Here is an 18,731-nt window from a genome sequence, read left to right on the forward strand (position 1 = left end):
GCCAAACAATGATTCTACCATTGCCCAGACATCTTACATCATTTCTATTTGCTCAGTGCTAAAGATGACACTTAATTTTGAATACTCTTACAAGTATCACACCCTGATTCTTTGAGGGTGGATCTGAGTTTCAGAAACAACCAAGTCTAACAAATAATATGAAAGAACATGCTTGGTAATGTTACTTAGAGGTAATAAAATAATAAGATCTGCCTTCTTAGACCTAAACTATGGCTTACAGATGTCCATATCCTTGATATCTAGCATAATGTCTGGTAGATGGTAGATGCTCAATAAATATATTTGATTAAATAAATGCTTTCCTTTTTTTCATGGCTTGTAACGATCTCCGGAGAGAATTAAAAAATAGGCATATCAAAAACTTTTCAGAAATTACAGAATCACTAGAATAATTACATTGCCTTCCAAGGTGCCCATTCTGACTCACTGTGATGTATAAGATCTAGAATGTGTATTTGAACAGATTACTCTGTTTACTTGGAAGCCAAACTTTGTCTATATGCATGGAAAGACATAAATGTGGGCATATATTTTCCCTCCTTCACTCTACACAGAATTAAATATAGTTGGGAAATGATTTGATAGTCATCTAAAACTTCAATCATTTTCCATTGGCCCAGAAATTGAAAAACCAGTCTTTATCTTTGGCGGATTTTCTTGGCATTGCTGTGCTAAAATGATGTAGAAATCACCTTAATAGCCAAGTTTCAAATCCTTTCAGCAGGAGAAACCAGAACACCAGAATTGTTCTCCTACCTCTCTTTATATTCCAGACATAGCTGCACACACCCACATACATACCGAGACATGAATATGTATATATCTGCACATATATATGTGGCTTTGAATTCATCCTTATTTTACCTGAATTCACTTGCGGCGTCTTAATTAATATTCCCTTTGAGTTCACAGAAAACTCTTTGACATGACTCTATGTGGTTTTGTTCATCTAGGTACTTAGAGTTTTCTTTTCTTCTTTTCCTTAAGTCTTAAATTCTCCATAGTCGTTATCAATTACTTTCAATTTTCACTCTATGTGTTGGGTCTATTCTGCTTTCACGTCTCTGACCCCTCAATAAACACCTCTTTTCGTAATCTCACTTTCAATGTTTTGCTCAGACCCTCTGATCCGAGCTCCCTTTTCACCAGCTGATGGGTCTGAGATGCAATCACAGCAGTGTTCAAGTTGATGCCTGCTTCTTAGCGAGATCAGATCATCTGTATGTGGCTGCCTCTTGGAAACAAAAGATAAGGCTTAACTCTTCTGTGGACAATGAAGGATGCCGTCAGGGCAATGTTCAAAGGCGTGGTGCAGAGACATTTGGCTGCATTTTTTCTGATGGTCCTGGATAACGCAGCCATGTCTCCCAGAAATGCACTGAGGTGAATTTGCTGGGGTCCCTAACAACCTACTCTCAGGGACTCTGCCTAAGTTTGTCAGGGCTGACTGCTTTCTTCTTTAGCCTGACATAAGCATCTGATGCAGGGCTGGAGGTGATAAAATGGACCCAGCAGAAGTTGTGGTAGTAGTAATAGTAACAATAATACCATCAATAACAATAACAACCACACTACAGTTAACACAAATAGCAACTAATCTTTCCTGAGTCCCAGGTCTGAGTCAGAGCCTATGCCAAACACCTACTAAATATGCATTTTTTAATCTGACCTGGCAAAAACTCTGCAGCGTTGACTGTATTTTTATCCTCCTTTTACACGTGTGAACTCTAACAAACAGAGAGGGTAAGCAACTTGTCCAAGGACACACAGTTCATCTCAAAGCTGTGTCTTTTCCCAACCCCCAGTGTTCTCACCCACCACACTCGACCCCTCCCATTAGAAAACAGAGGCAGGGAAGTTAGTTAACTTAACCAAAACCTCATGTAGGACTCAGCTGGTGATGAGTCTGGATTTTTAACCTATACCTCAGTTTACCTCCCAAGTGCATGCTCTTAACCAATAACCCCCTAATGGCACTAGAAAACCAGCATTCTCACACCTAAAGCAAGGTCTCTTTAAAACCGTTCATAACTGATATACGGATGCAGCCATAGCTGGTCTTGCAAAATATAACCCAAGATACTTCAAATGACAGAGAGTCTTCTAACTGGCCTCACACTGAACAGATGTGGCAGGTGGTCCACGGAACGTGGTGTGATGCAGCCCACAGAGAGAAGGGGGTTATCTGAGTCTCAATAGCTGGCAGTATTCATAGATGGAGACAGTAGAAGTACAAACAGGGTCTGTTCAATGAAGTTCAACCAATCCAACAATTACTGAGGCTGCAGGGGACACTGAAGAGAAGCAGACCCTGTCCCTGCATTTAGGGACTAAAATTCTGGTGGGAGACAGACAGATGCACACAGACAGACACACACAAGTACAGTACAGCGGAAGGCTTCAACAACAGCTGATAGTTATTAATCACTTGTTCTGTACCAGGTATTACTCTAAGCCTTGCACAAATATTATCTCCCTTAGCCCCTTGTGACAATAGATGAGGTAGCTCTTATTACGTTTATTAGAGGCCAACTAACTTGCCCTGGGTGACACAGCTGGTAAGTGGAGGGTCCCGAATCAAAACCTGAGCCTGGAAATACACAAGTCCTTCAGTAGAACTGTGGAGAGGACTGTGAAGATTAAATGAAAGATGAATCCAGAGCGGCTTGTAGGGACCGAGATCATGAATGATCTTCTCCATATGGAGAATGGCGAGACATTTTTTCATTGGCCACAAGGAGATATTGAAGGGCTGTAAGCAGAGAAGCAGCATAAGGAAGTTTAGGAAAACTGGTTTTGATGTGGCGTTGAGAATGAACTGGAAGGAGGATGAGTAGAAGCAGAAAGACCAGTTAGGAGAGTGCTGTACTGGGCAGTGATGACGATGGCTCAAAGGAGGCAGAGGGGATGCAGGGAAGCCAAAGGGATGGAGTAATAATACGGAGGAAGATGAGAAGTTGGAGATGCCTACGGGATATCGGGGTAGACAGCTGCAGAACTGGGAGACAGGAGGATCTGGGAGAGCGAAGATGAGAGTGTACGCTGGGGGTGGGTCTGCTCCCCAGCAGAATGTGAGATGTCAGAAGAACGGAGGGCCAGAGCACCACCCGCGGAAGGTGAGAAAGGACCAGAGAGGCACAGGTGGAGAGGGGAGAGGAGCGCCAGGGGCACGTGGGGAAGGGAGAGAAGGTTCCCTGTGGGGCAGCAGGGTCAGTATTGTCTTATTCTAGAAGGTGGTCACACAGGATGAAAAAGGCCACTAAGAAGACATGCCCCACCCTTGAGAGAGCTGTTACAAGACAGAGGAAGGGGTGAAATCCAGAATCCAAGTGACAGGGGTGGGAAAAGCTGCCTATGAGAAGGTTGAAGCAGTGAATATAGATGACTCTTCAAATAGTTTAGCAGGGAATCCAAGGAGACAGCCAGGGCAGTAGCCTGAGGCATAAACAGGCTTGAGAGAGTTTTTTTTTTTTTTTTTGTAGGACGGGAGAGATTTTAAAATAAAGTTTTTATTTAGCGGTGGCTTGTTTTAGGATAGGGGAGATTTCAGCATATGTCTACCCAGTAGTCTAGAAAAATCCTCCAGATGCCAGGCTTCTAGAGAGATTTTCAGTAGTAGTTTCTGATGATAGCAACATCACAGGAAATCTGCAAAGACAGAACGAACCCAGGAGCCCGGCCACCACTGTGCCGCTGTCCTTGCTCTCTGGACAACACAGCAAGCAAGGATCTCTGAGTGAGGGCCCTGGGGGGAGCCCGATCCCAAAGAGGAAGAGGTGGACGTGGCCCCCCGCAGACTGGAGAGAACCGTGCCCCCCTACCTCCATCCCACGGGACCTTCTTTTGAATCTCTGCTCTGATCCCCGACAGCTCCCGCTGCTTCCAAGACCTTGAACTTCCAAGGTCTTGAACTACCACTGGCCACCACTACCACTACCTTGAACTACCACTGGCCAGGGAGTGGGGAGAGCAGTGAAGAGTTTTAGGCAAAGCACAGAGGGTAGCGAAAGGCCAGCGTATCCTCACGTACTAACCACCACGGCTATCACCCCAGCACTGGCAGAGTGATGGCTTGCTGGGAAGGGCTGGAGGACCAAAGGTGGTGCGCTGTGAGACATAACTCTTAACGTCTGTCTCTTCATTAATGCTTTGCCACCTGTTTCTAAGACACGTGAACCCCGCTCCTTCTTTAACCGTAGCTAGACAACTGCAAACTCACAAGAAGTCCCTCAAGCAAAATGCTTATTAATTGAACTTCCTCTCAAAATATAAAGTCCTAGGTTTATTCATCAGTTCTCCAAGATGGCTCCCACTGGGCCTTCTCAGCGTCGGGGGGTGGGGGGGGGGTACAGGGGGGCTGGGCCAGGCAGTGAAGAAGCAGTAGGGGGAGCACACTCTTACAGAACAGAGCACCTGTATCCCTACTTCTAATGCTCCAGACAAACAAAGCTATTTTTAAATCTTAGGTACAAAAGGCTAAATCATGGGGGACAACAGCAAGCAGACCAAATGCACATTTTATTCTTAGCCCTCACTCCATCTGTTGTATAATTCGTTTCTTTCCATGCCCCCAAATAAAACATGTATTGAAAGTGTGAAACTTAAGACCCTCAAAGGATTAAAAATGGCACATTAGGTACTTTATGTACTGATATGAGGCAATCTTCAAGATCTATTGTTATGAGAGAAGAAAGCAAGGTGGAAGACAGTGAAAAAAACTTTTTTGATGAATACTAGATGCCATTTGTAAAAAAAAAAAAACTAAAAAAAAAATCTATGTCTATATAAATATATATGAGCATTTATGTGTGTCTATATAAATGTACTATGCACTTGCTTATATATGCATCCTTGGAGAGGATACATAAAAAAGGAGGAATGGTGGTTTCTTCCAGGCAGGGGAATCGGGTGGCTGAGAGATAAAAGTAGTTTGGAGATATATTGTTGCTCAACCTTTTAAAACATAAATCAACAGATGGAGCAAAATTATTAAATAGTAGTTAAAAATGGAAAGGTACATTAAAAAAAATAAAGCCAGCAAAATGAAAATGTCTGTCTCTCTCAACAGAGGGCGAGAGCCCAGGGCACCTGGGGATGTGTGTGGTTGCAGTGGAGTATGGGAGGAACGTATAAGGAAATCAATCTGTCACAAGAGGCGGGAGTGTCAGGCCAGCAGCTTGGGGATACTGAGTTTGGCAGGCGGTGGGACCCAGCTGGGCTTTTCGGTGGAGGCTTGTGTCGTGATCGGCACTGTAGCTGGCAGGTGGGTCTGAGTGTGGCCGGGCAAGCAGTGGAGGAGGTGAGCTGGGGTCTGAGGATGGAGGGTTGATGGGAGGATCTTCCCAAGGACAAGGTAATGGTCTGGTGGGAAGGAAGAAGAAGGGGCAGGTAGGAGATGTACACTGAAGGACCTTGGCAAGCACTCAGGAAATATATACTGAATAAGTGAATGAATGCATGAAAACCATAAAACTTAATGCCTGTTTGCATGTGAGTATTAAGGGAACAGGAGCAAAGGGTTAGAGGACATTCAATCATCCATTCATCAGGTAATCACGAGCCCCCACTGGGCCCAGCACTATCCGACATACTGGGAGAGAACAGTGACCAAAGTGGACAAACATACTGGCCCTGGGACAGCTTCAACCTGAGTGAAGTGGAAGTTGGACAAACCTAGGTAATAGGATGGTGAGCAGAGCACGTTAAATATTCTTCAAATCACGCTTTAAATGGCTGCATGGTACTGTGCCTTACGGATTTACGGTAATCTTAACCATTCTCCAATTTAAAAATACTTGGGTTGTTTCCATTTTTTTCACCCTTATAAATGAATCCACAGTGAACCACCTTATGTATAAATCTAGGGCATCATTCTGATTCTTTTCTTTAGGATAAATTCCTAGAAGCGGACCCTCTGGGTCAAAGGGCACAAGCATTTCACAGTATTTAAAATGTACTAAGGGATGGATACTCCAGACTCCAGACTCATTGAATCTGAGTGATTCAATGAGGGTGAGAAAGTGGGGTTTGGGGGTACTGGTGACCTCCAAAGGAAGACTGCTATGGAAAATTCACAAGAGGGCTTGGGAGGTGTTGAAGCGAGGTGATCTTTTGTTCCTGCCCAGTGGCATCACTGGGGGCTTTGCTAAAATCCAGAATCCTGATATTCCCTCCAGAAACCCCTCTAAATCTGCATTTCTAAACAAGCACCCCCTCCAGGTAATTCTAACACAGGTGCCCCCCAGAACACACTTTGAGGGGGTGGCTATTGAAGAAGTAGAGGTGGCCTCTTGTTCACAAAGATTGGAGGTGAGTGGAGCTCACGGGAACCCTTTGGGGGGTTCAGGAAGACCTGGGAGGTTTCTGGGTGAAGATGCAGAAGCAGGATGAGGGGCAGAAGTTGAAGAGGTTGAAAGAGGAGGTCACAGGAGAGCTGGGCCCCAAAGGAGGGAGGACGGTGTGGACCCACAGGACAGTGTGTTGGTGTGCTTCCCGGAGACTGGAGGGATAGGATGGAAGACATTGCTTTGGCGGGAGCAGTAAGCCTTGTGGCTCAGGACAGGCAGGCTTGGTTGTCTCAGTAAAAGAGGAGCTGAAGTCACCTGCTGGGAACAGACTAGGGTTTAGAAGACCTGAGGAGGTTTGAAAGAGCCCCAGTGGGTGCCTTATAGGGAGCTGGTGAGGACAGAGAAGGCTCCTGGGGACACTGCCGGGGGCAGGGGATTCTACCTGAATAAAACAGACCTGGTACCTATTCTGGGGAGACTCCCGTTTCTTCGTCCTCCCCCAGAGGCATATCTCCATTTTGGCATCTGGCTGTTTCAGTCCTTGATTAAGATTTCTTTCAAAGGAATTTTTAGAACTTCTTCTGTCAATAAATTACCCCTGTCATCCCTTTGAGATTGCCCAGACTCCCTCCACTGCTCTCTGCCTTCTTTTATATATATCTTAATCTCCTGCTCAATCTTCCCTTTACTCCCGGCCTCTCTTTTTGTTATTTTGTTTTTACAATACTCTCCATCATTTTCCAGTTGCCTCTCTCCTTGCACCCCGCCTCGCCGGGCCCCCGATTCCCTGACCCCTCCCTGTTCGTGCTGGAAGCCCAGCCTCGGGCACTTGCTCCTGTATTCCACGCTTACATTTTCCTTCCACATGTAGGTCTTATAAGCAGGACCAGCTACGTAATTGGCAGAGCTCAGCGCAAAATGAAAACTCAGGGCCCCCTTATTCAAAAAAGATTAAGATTTTCGAGATGGTGACGCAAAGCATTGATTAGACCAAGTGCAGGGACCTTCTGGGCACTGGGCCATGTGTGACTGCATGAGTCTCTGGTCCTCAAAGCTCGCCCTGTTTGCAATGTGTCTTGCTTTAATTTATTGTTTATTCACCGTTCTCTGAACTCTTCCAATTCGGCTTCTGTTGTCCTGACCTGCTACTTTAACTTGCTTGATTTTGCCCAACATAGTCAACATATTTATAGTAACCAAATAAGACATTCTGTTTTAATTATTGTTTTTTGCTGATCTGGAAAAGTGGCACGAGACTCCATTCTAGGCCCAGCTGCCTGAAAGCTGATGCTTGGGTGTTCCTGCTATTCAGAGCCCAAGAAAGCTGTGCTGTGAGGTTAGAATGGCACGAGGAGGTGCCTCCCCTAGAGAAGATGTGGAGGAGAGTAGATTAAGATCCCCCGGGCAAGCATACCATCAAAATCAGCCAGGTAATATGCATTACTCGGTGAGTGGCTCAGAGGAAGCATTCAATAAGCAAGAACCAGTATTATTTCCATGTTGGTTCCAGCTGAGAGCCAAGATGCTGTCATAATGCAGAAGCACAGTTCTAGCTCAATAAGTTTCCCTCCAGATTTAAGGGCTCTTCTTCCCTTAAGGCCGGCAGGCCCACCACCTGGTTGCCACCCACTGCTGAGCGTCATTGTCTCACATATCTCCCGCCCGCCCTGCACCCCAGGGTCCAGCCACCTACTTGTTGGTCTGCCTCTGGTGCTGGATCACCATGTTTTTCTCATGGATTGTCTCCAACAGGGCTGTTGCCAGAGATTTCAGATCAGAAATGGACTGTGGAGTGGCTGGGAGGCTGCACCCGTGATCCTCAGATAACAGATCCTGAACTGGGTGGGATATAAAATTTACAACTCAGTCTTAAATCCTTCTGGAACGTTGGAATGCAAACCAATGTCAGTTCTTCCTGGGTAATGAAGCTGGGATCAGTTCCCGGCTTCCACACGCTACCGTGTTGTAACTGAAGAGTCCACTTCAAGTGTCAAAAGTGAAAAAAAATAAAATCTAGTGTGAGGGTTAAACAGAAAGGAGGAAGTACTCATGGACTTTTAGCAACACCTTTTATTTAAAGGATAATAATTTTTTGCATTTGTCCAGTATTTTATGCTTTTGAAACACTCATGCTGACTAACTCATTTGAGGCTTCAAATTTTAAAAAGAACATGGAAAATGTTATTTATTCCCATTTCATGGACAGAAAAGCAAGGCGCTGATGGATTAAAAACATTAGCTGAAGGTCACACAGCAATGCAAATGCAAATGGCTCTAGTCCTGAGCTCCTGGCTTTATATTACAGCTTCCCACAGTACCCTTGGTGGGTGGTAAGATAATGTAGGAGATCATTTAGAACACAAAATATATTTTGTATATGCATGTTTTTAGAAACTAAGAGATAACCCCAAAAGACCACAACCACTTGTATTCCTATGAGACAGAAAAAAGAAGAAATAATATAAATGTCTCATTATATATCTTTGAACACCATTTCCTATATGCCTATATGTAGACACACAAATTCACACATTTCTCTCCAAAAATGGGAAAAAGCTCTGCTTTTTTCACTTAACCTTATGTCTCATCATGAATATCTACTAAAATATAAAATGTAACGGCTGCTTAGTAGTCCATGCATAGATCTACAGTAATTTATTTAATTACTCCTGGACAATTATGTTGTTTCCAATGTTTTTTATTATAACTAACGTAGGAAGAACTTTCTTGAAGCAAAACGCTTGCACATGTCTGTAATCATTTCTTGTTGGCTCAGAGGGGATCAGTTTAAGGCTTTTTATAACAGAGAACCAAATGGTTCTCTAGAAAGGTTGTGCCTGGTTGACGGCTCTGCCAGCGTGTTTGAGTGTGGCTAGCATTCCCCAGGTCGGTGACAGGACTGGGTCTCAACATTCAAACATCCAACATTCAAAGGCTATCAAGGATATCCAGAGCTATACTTAGATGGGCTACTTCACGTTTGTATAGAGGGTGTTCTTTTCTAGTTGAGTGAAAAAAAAAAAAAAAAAAAGAAGTTGCTTGGAAAAGTGTCTTGATTATTAGGTAGTCTGGAGATTCACCATTTTCTTTTTAATCCCCCGTAGCTCTGATGAGGACTGCCACGTGATCCTTGTTGGTCTGCACTGCCAACAAGCCCAAAACAGGCCAGTCCAGCACGGTCCACTTGAGGGTCATGTTTAGAACTGAATTCCCAAATATTAAGTGTCAGAAGCAAGCTCTCTGCTATTTATTTCCCCTGACTGTCCCTGGAAGATCATTATTTTTCATTGGAATCGACAAGAAGGAGGAACAAAATTGCAATCAATAAAAGCTTCTTTAGGGCTTCCCTGGTGGCGCAGGGGTTGGGAGTCCGCCTGCCGATGCAGGGGACACGGGTTCGTGCCCCGGTCCGGGAAGATCCCACATGCCGCGGAGCGGCTGGGCCCGTGAGCCATGGCCGCTGAGCCTGCGCGTCCGGAGCCTGTGCTCCGCAACGGGAGAGGCCACAGCAGTGAGAGGCCTGCGTACCGCAAAAAAAATAAAAAATAAAAGCTTCTTTGAAAAAGGCACATGTGCCATGGTAAAATGACTTCAGCAGCTGTGAGACTTTTCTAGTCTGATCATAGAGGCCAGGAAAAGGAGAAACTCAATGAGGATGGAACGGACACTTGGAGATGCTAACCTGGTGATTACAGAAGGGAAAACATTCTGGAAAGAGGAGCATAGTTAGGGGAATAGATGCAAATGGGGTCCAGTCATTAGAGAGACCTCTAAGGCAGCGGCTCTCAAAGCAGGGTCCCCGAACCAGCATCAGCCTTATCTGGGAACTTTCTAGAAACGTGTATTCTCCGGGCTCACCCTAGACCTAGTAAATCAGAAACTCTTGAGGTGGGACCCAGTAATCTGTGTGTTAATAAGCCCTCCAGGCAATCCTCATGCAGGTGGAAGTTTGGGGGTGACTGCTCTAAGGATCACTTCCATTCCCAATTCAAAAAACGAGATGTGGACCCACAGTGCTAGCATTCTGTGATCACAGGTGGTCCCTCCCAGAAAATGACCCCTACCTTGCTTTGCAGACAGGACTCCAGTCAGAGCACTGCTGCTGGATTTACCCTGGCCTTTTGAGTTTTTCCGTCTCTCAAGAGCATTCTAAAGCAGCATTGGGAGAAAACAAAAACCTCTGTCAGAAAAGCCAGTAATGGAAAAATACCTAATTCCGGTAGATGCATCCTCCCATCCAGCACACGAGAACTCTTTACAAACTCCAAATGCTAGCCCAACTTTTAAAATTCAGAGTCCCTGCCAGAGAGTTATGATTTTTATGGACCTGGTAAAGAGTTTTGTTTTTTTCTTTTTAAGTTGGTGCCCAGCAGAATTACAGCAATTATAGCCTCCTATATATAGAAGGTACTCAATGCATATTCGTTAAATTAAATCAAATCTGAAGCAAGAACTCAGTCTAATGTGTGAAGTCACTAGTTATGGAAACCCCTTCCAAACAGACATGAGATGGAGACTAGGTTTACTTTCATGGCGCAATGCCAAAAGATCATTAGTGGTGTCTGGAAGGTTTCTGTGGCTGGACTGGAAGAAAAGCCGTGATTGATTAATGAAATCTGCCATGGACTCAAGGTTAAGGAAGTGCATGTGTGTCATTCCTAGAACAGAACGTTACATTAAAATTGATATGTGCTACACAGCCAGTGCTTGGCACATAGAAGAACTGAATAAATGTTGTTAAGTGAATGCATATACACATTTTTTAAATTATGTATTAATTATACAACTTTAAGAGCTGTATTCTTCTTTGGCTGTGTGTGTATATATAGATGGGTGTAAACTCAAGTGGGGCCCCCCCGCCCCAGATTGGAAAAGGAGGAACAGCATGGAGACTTCTGAGAAAAGAGTGAACGTCAAAAGCCAGGAATATGAGATGGCTGCCCCAGCACAGAGACGGCTGTAAAACTTCACCCTCAGGAAGAGAAATCAATCTATTTTCAAAGCAGAGAAACCCAGGAGATTTTGCTAATTATAACACTTACAACTAACATCTGCAGAAACATATTATCTAACGAATGGCACTGGAATTAGACTAAATAACAGGGGGAGAATTTAAACATTCTGCCCTTTTAGTGTGACGTGAACATTATCGTTTAGGTTGTGATTTCCCAACCTTTGTTTCTTCATTGCTCAGAAATCATTTTCTTATGGATGATTAGGGGACAAAGAACATCTGATGACAGAACACTTTACAGAAAAGCTGGATAGGAAACCTAATTTAATATAGACCGAGGCTGTATAGTGGTCACATCCAGATTCTGGTGGTCTCAGTGTGCCCTGTCCAGATAACAGAAGCAGCTCTTGCAAAACCTGTTTTTGTCGTGTTTGCCGTTTGGGGTTTAATTCTTACTGGTTCCTCAGTTAAAGCTCTTATTGAACTATCTGGGAGGGCAGGCAAGCACTAGAGTACCTTTGGCACATAAAAGGGAATTAAAATAGAATGACACTTAGATGTACAATAGTGAATCATCACCGTCACCGTCATGATTTTCTACCTTGTATTTGGCAATGTTAGATTTCAAGAGGTTGACCTCTTCATGAAGTTGCTTTAATCTCTCTTGAAGGTACCTGAAAAAGAATATATACAACTAGGAAGAGTTTGGAGGCAAAATAAAAAACATACACTCAAGTAGGAGAGGATAAAAAGAAAACCACACACCCAAAGGGCCACCTTTGACCTACAGTGCCTTCCCACCACCGGAAGCAGAAAAAGTGCACCTTGGTGACTTCTTCTTAAATGGATGTGATCAAGGTCAAGTATGCCCAAATCACCGAAACCTCACTTTAGGACAGCCCTCTGCAGAGATCCCCTAAGGGATATCAACACAGTTTTCACATAATTCTCATTAAGATGATTCCACTGGGAAGCAAGGCAGCAAGAGGCAATACCAGACACAGCATTAAGTTAGTCACATACACACACTGAAATTTGCCTCTGGGAAAAGAGACAGCTAAGGGAGTTTCTCAATTTATTTTCTTATTCTTTTCTGTCTTCTTGATAGCAATAATAAGCAGCTTTCACTGGTTCCCTACCCTTCTCACCCAGCCGGGGAGGGCAGGGGGAAAGAGGGTATGGATGTAGGCATGTAAGCATGTGGTTCTTCTTTTCTTACTGCTACAACCAACGTGTGACATTAATATCATTGTTTTAGGGTTGAGACTTTCCTTTCACTGTAAGGCTATTTTCTTAAATGTAAACAGGGCTGCAAATAACTCCCAGCCTGCAGGCAAGTGGAGAGCCAGCATCCTACCCCAGTACGAGCCTGGGACTGGTCACTTACCTGTTCTCCATACACAGGGCATCCACGTCAATGATTCGGTTCTCGTGGCCGCTCAGGATGTGGTTTAGCTCCTGGTTGAGCCTCTCGACTTTGTCCTGGTAGGAAGACCGCTCTTCTTTAACATCCTGAAGCTCGTCCATAGAGGCCTGCAGGTCATGCTCCAGAGACTCAATCTGAAACCAGAGAAGTGCCCTTACTCAAGGTATTCTGCAGGCATCAGCCTTATGGTTAGAGACGAGCCTTCCACTTGGCTGACTGACTTTTAGAGAGCTTATCAATACCAGCGTCTGCTATAAAACCGTAAGCGCCACACATCAGAATATGATAAAAGCTGAAAGCAAGGAACAACTTCCGGCCAGACACTTACTATATCCAAGATGAGATGGACTGCAGCAGCTTGGAAACACAGAACTGATCACTTACCAACTGCAGCCTGCCCTAAAGCCAGGGGCTTGGAGAGGGCAAATCCAGATATTGGGAACAACAGCCAGTGTCTTACAAATACATACTTTTTCAAACCACTCTAGACCCAGAAATCATGTTCTGCTCTTCAAAACCAATTAGTGAGAGGAGAGAAAGGAAGCCTAGGCTCTCTAAGCTGTTCCCTAACTAGGGCTCGGTACCCGTTGAGATTTTGCCTAAAAAGCATCCACTCAGCATTTCAGCGGAAACTTGCAAATTAAGGCCAGTCTGTCATGTTTGTTCTCTCCCTGTCTATCCTGGTTATGGGGGAGGTTTCTTGTTGTGTTCAGAACAATGGCACCCAAAGTAAGAGAGCAGACCTGCTGGAAGACAGAAATGCAAAAGGCTGCTTGGGAACCTAGCAGAGAACAGAGGGAGTAAATGCATTCAAACTGCATCTTCCTTCCTCCTCTAACCGCGTTCCAAGCACCCCACAGTCTCTGAGAAACCGGGGCACAGTCTACTCTTCTCGGTGTCACGCTCAGCTGTGCAAACATATCCCCCACTCCTAACAGATGTTGGCGATAACCTGTTCCCTTGCTCTCTCCAGCTGCTGAACCAAATCTTCACGCTCATGGGCTGCAAAGTGCCGCACGCCGATTTCTTCGTCTCCCAGCCTCTGTTTGGCAATTGTCATTCTCAAGAGCTGCATTTTCCATTGGTAGAAAAAGAAGAGAGAGAGGGAGAGAGAGTTAAAATGAAGAGATCCAAACGAAACCCCAAGCATACTAGGCAGAAAGTGTTGGAAGTTAAGATTTTCCAAGAAATACTGGAGAAAGGCACAAGACAAAGAAATTTCTGGCCAATATCATTAATTAAAAAAATTTTTTTAAATCCATATTGTATGTACAGATACATGTGTGCACACACACACCTATAAGGCTAACGGGAACACAGGCCTGGGCATCTGAAGGGGGATAGCCTGTTTAGCCCTGCCATAGTGAGGGAAAAAACTCTGTGTCTCTTTTAAACTTAGCAAAGATTAAAAAATGATGACACAACGTTGTAAAGTATCTGCTAAGATGGGCACGCTCCCACATTCTTAACAATTAGGCTATGTTGTCGAGAGCCTTAAAGATGTCCCTATCTGACTCTTGCATCTGAGTGCTAATTCAGATTTAAGCCTAAGTAACCTCATCGCCTCTCACCCCATGAATGTTGACAATGGATGAAATACCCTGCTGTAGTTCTGGACTAAAACGCTGGGGAAGAAACTTAATTTTCTTTTTTGCACAACTCAGGAAAACAGCTACTGTGCAGTCTCCTTTCTGACCTCAGCAGATGAACTGGACTGACAGTGTTAATTCAGATTTAAGAAATTATCTGAATCTTGGTGTGAGTAGATTCGGGATCTACATGCAATATTAACTTGATCGGATACCTTTTATATTTTCACATATATGCATAGGCTCTCCTCACCCTCATCAACATCCATTAGTTACTGAACTCTGTGAACTGGCACTGAAACATTCCAATGTTTTGCTGCTCCAGTTTCGTAAAGTTTTACAGTGCAATACCTGTTACTTTTCAGAGACAAACCAAAGGTTAATTTCTCTAGGTTCTTGCTGTTTGCTTTAGCAGCATTTGATGGAGGATCTTTTTATATATATATATACATTTGTAATAGATGAAAAATAAACCAGATTGCAAACCCCATTTTTTTTTTTGAAGCAAACCATGTACCAGGTTTTTGGTCCAAATTGTGTAGTATCAGTTAAATTGCATTCTATTAACCCATATGAGTGTATTTCTGTACCCACAGTTATGTTGAAATAAAGTTTTAAAAAGAAAAAAAAATGTCCCTATCCAATGATCCAGTAACTCTACTTCTGATAATCTGGGCTAAGAATAATCCCAGACATGGACTAGCTTTAGGAAAAAAGAAAAAAGTAGACTGTGCTGTTATTTATAGAAAGAGTAAAAAAACAATAGAAACAATGTCCAACAATAGCGGAATGGCTAGCAAGTGATAATGCAATCAATCAACTGATTGATTGTTTGATCAATCAATCAAACAGCAAATTTCCAGCTGTTTAAAATGAGGTTGATGTGAACTATGTAGTACCATGGACATGCGGATGCTGCCACACTAAGTGGGAAAAAAAGCAGAAAACTAACTTGAATATGCAGTTTGGGGACTTCTCTGCCAGTCCAGTGGTTAAGACTCCATGCTTCCACAGCTGGGGGCCTGGGTTCAATCCCTGGTCAGGGAACTAAGATCCCACAAGCCACACAGTGCGACCAGAAAATAAATAAATAAATATTTTTAAAAAATGTTTAAATAAAGGCACTTTCCTGGCAGTCCAGGGGTTAAGACTGCGAGTTTCCAATACAGGGGGTGCAGGGGGCACGGGTTTGATCACTGGCCGGGGAACTAAGATCCCACATGACGTGCGGCACAGCCGAAAACAAAATATGCAGTATGATTGAAATTATACTAAGAACCCACATACAAAAGAAAAAAATTACCAAATACACTAAAACCCTTAAATGTGTGTGTGTAAGTTTAGGTGATGCAAGACTGTGTATGCTATCTGTTCTTTGTTTTCTAACCTTTAAAATAAGTATACATGACTTTCATAACGTACTTTTTAAATGTTTTAAAATCCCTAGGAACTAAATTCTAGTCCTAAAAGTGTAATTTTCCAAAGCATCCCTGCAGAACCCTTGGCTTTCCCAGTCTCTGGGGCCGAGCTCCATGTGCAGCTCCAAACTTTCCAGTAGGGCCATGATGGAAACTATGTTAGAGACTCCAGGAAGGTCCAGTGGTCCCAGAGCATCCCCTACATGCCGTTCAGCGCCAAGCAGGTGGCCATTAAAAAGTGCTTTTTTGACTTTACAGCACTGCTTCCTGATGCTTCTTCGAAAGAGGTCGCAAGACCGATTCCTCCACCTCCCTGTAGGGTGTGTGCAGATGGGCTTCATATATGGATGAAATCCTGGGGACAGTTTTTTGCTGCCACACAGATCCAACCCATCCAGGAATACCTGCTTGGGTATGCTCTCCCTCGTTCCTGCGTGGATCCTAAGGGATTTGTTGCCAATAGAGAGAATGGCTTTATTTTTCAAGTCCCTAAGGATTTAGGGGCAGGTGAGAAAGTTAAAAGCCAAGGTAGAATATTAACTATACAGGAATAATAAATAACAGCAATGAACTGTGCAAGAAATGATGACTACTGAAAAGTAAAGAGCATTTTCAAATGACACATATATAAATATATATATATTTTTTACATCTTTATTGGGGTATGATTGCTTTACAATGGTGTGTTAGTTTCTGCTTTATAAAAAAGTGAATCAGTTATACATATACATGTGTTCCCATGTCTCTTCCCTCTTGTGTCTCCCTCCCTCCCACCCTCCCTATCCCACCCCTCTAGGTGGTCACAAAGCACCCAGCTGATCTCCCTGTGCTATGCGGCTGCTTCCCACTAGCTATCTACCTTACGTTTGGTAGTGTGTATATGTCCATGCCTCTCTCTCGCTTTGTCACAGCTTTCCCTTCCCCCTCCCCACATCCTCAAGTCCATTCTCTAGTAGGTCTGTGTCTTTATTCCTGCGAATGACATATATTTGGGGTCCTTATTTGAAAACTAGTCAGATGAACTGGACGTGTATTTATTGTGCATCTACTATGAGCAAATGCATCATTAGAATCAGCACACAACGTTCCAAGCAGGTGGAACAGCTTGTACAAAGGCCTAGCAGGGGACATACGGCACTTAGGTACACAGATGGCCGTGCTTAATGGAATCCCCATTCCAAAGCTCAAGGATTCTGAATTTGTATACTTGCCTAATGCAAATTTATCTGTAGTCTCGAAATCAGCATTCATGGTGCTTTTGCATCATGAGGGGACATGTGCAGATAAACACAGAGCTGCCAAAACTGGGAAGCATCCCACAGGAACGTTCCCAGCTAAAGTGGAACAAGGCAATGTTCTGCTTTCTTGTTTTAGCTCATACTGTAAACAAGTGTCCTTTTCATGGTTTCTTTCGTGCCACTTTTTTTCACATTTTTGAGCTTTCTGTTGGTGTTTTGCCATTTAGAATGGCCCTCCTGTGCAGTGCTGGAGTGCTGTCTCGTGTTCCTGAGCACGAGAGGCCATGATGCGCCTTACAGAGAATATACGTGTGTTAGATGAGCTTCCTTCAGGCACGAGTTACAGTGCTATTGGCTGTGAGTTCAATGTTAAAGAATCAACAATATAAATTAAATAAGGTGACTTTAAAGAGAAACACATATAAAACAGTTCTATATTGATCAGGTGACAAAAATATTGTGACCAGAGGCTCAGAGGAACCTAATCTCCTATTTCCCCTAGGAACAATGGTTCAATATTCCCTAATTCAGTGTTTGCAGTGATTTTAGAGAATGTAACCATAGCAAATGTCAAGAATCGGCTGTACTGTGAGAGGAACGGAGTTTATGTCAGAACTGGTTAATTTACCTGAAAGCCGATATGTGAAAACATCTTTCACATCACAGTCTTGGCTCAGGACTTTCAGAACCCCAGGTGAATATACAGAAAGACAAACAGCTAACCAAGCAAGAAACATTTCTCAGATGAAAGGGTCTAGGAACAAGAAGGCCTGTGCCACTTTTGGCATGAGGCAACAGGAGGTCTGCAACACGGCTTTGAAAGCGGGGCGCTTTTCCTCGTATGTGAAAAGCCAGACTGACAGCCTGAACTTTAAGTAATAAAACACCACTGAGGTTTTCCATTCACAGTACGCTTCGCCGAACACTTAATTTAGAATCACACAATTATGTTTGCTTAATGCCAATTAATTATTAAACATGTTTATTGAGGTCTGACAGCCATATAAGAGAGTCATCTTTTATATACTGGATGCCTGTTAAGCTTCAATAAACACGTTAACAATCATTTGGTGTTCAATGTGCATACAATATCGGCTATTAAATCTCAGGGCTGGACTAGATGAAACACTTATTTTTAAAAGTGAGGCCCAAGTTGGTAAAAGCTGGATCACTGGTTGGGTCTGACACTCAAGTTCAATCAGCTGAAGGGGACCAAGGAGGCCATCGTGATAGGGATGGCAGCCCCGGGGAGAGTTCTCTTGCCTTCCCAGCTGGCAGCTGATGGGCTCTGGAGTCCATCTGCCAGGGGGCGGGGGGGTGTTCTGGGGCCAAGTTCGAGAGCTGTGCAATCTCAGGAATATGCCTGAACTTCTCTGAGTCTTAGTATCCTTCACTGTAAGAATACGACAGTAACAGTACAGCTTTTTCCTGGCCAAGGTTGCTGTAACTGTTGGGGCCCAGAGGAGGCTGCCCCCAAATGTGCCTCAATGGCATATTAATTATTTTGAATTAAAGTTACTTAAGAAATGCCCAACACACGAGGGACACTCTGACCCTCCTTTCTGTCACCCCGAAAGCAGGAAAAAAAAAAATCTCTCATGTGAAGGGTGCCCTCCTGCATCTGGAGGTAGAAGGATGCCCTTATCGCCAGAGATGGGGATTTGGGCGAGAAACCAGTATCAACAAACCCTGTTACTGCTTTAATTTACTACCCCAAGCCCAAACTCGGTTTAGATTCTTCACTAATTGGGCACCCCGAACCTAAGTTTCTTTGTCCTGTCAACTCCTCCCAAATTTA

The 18,731-nt window shown here is 43.8% G+C and overlaps 1 protein-coding gene across 2 annotated transcripts in view; it reads right to left on the minus strand.

The window, feature by feature from the left end:
* The window catches only part of CCDC149 (coiled-coil domain containing 149), a 98,347-nt gene that overhangs the window by 17,362 nt on the left and 62,254 nt on the right, over positions 1–18,731 (minus strand). For both annotated transcript variants that reach the window (XM_082838574.1, XM_082838575.1), the window contains 5 exons: positions 13,641–13,757; positions 12,650–12,822; positions 11,864–11,936; positions 10,373–10,457; positions 8,002–8,146 (listed from right to left, as the gene is read on the minus strand). In XM_082838574.1, coding sequence (XP_082694700.1) covers positions 8,002–8,146; positions 10,373–10,457; positions 11,864–11,936; positions 12,650–12,822; positions 13,641–13,757 — 593 coding nt within the window. The remainder of the gene's footprint in view (positions 1–8,001; positions 8,147–10,372; positions 10,458–11,863; positions 11,937–12,649; positions 12,823–13,640; positions 13,758–18,731) is intronic.

This window comes from Leucopleurus acutus (genome assembly GCF_964270905.1).
Source record: "Leucopleurus acutus genome assembly, chromosome: 4".
Classification (NCBI taxonomy): domain Eukaryota; kingdom Metazoa; phylum Chordata; class Mammalia; order Artiodactyla; family Delphinidae; genus Leucopleurus; species Leucopleurus acutus.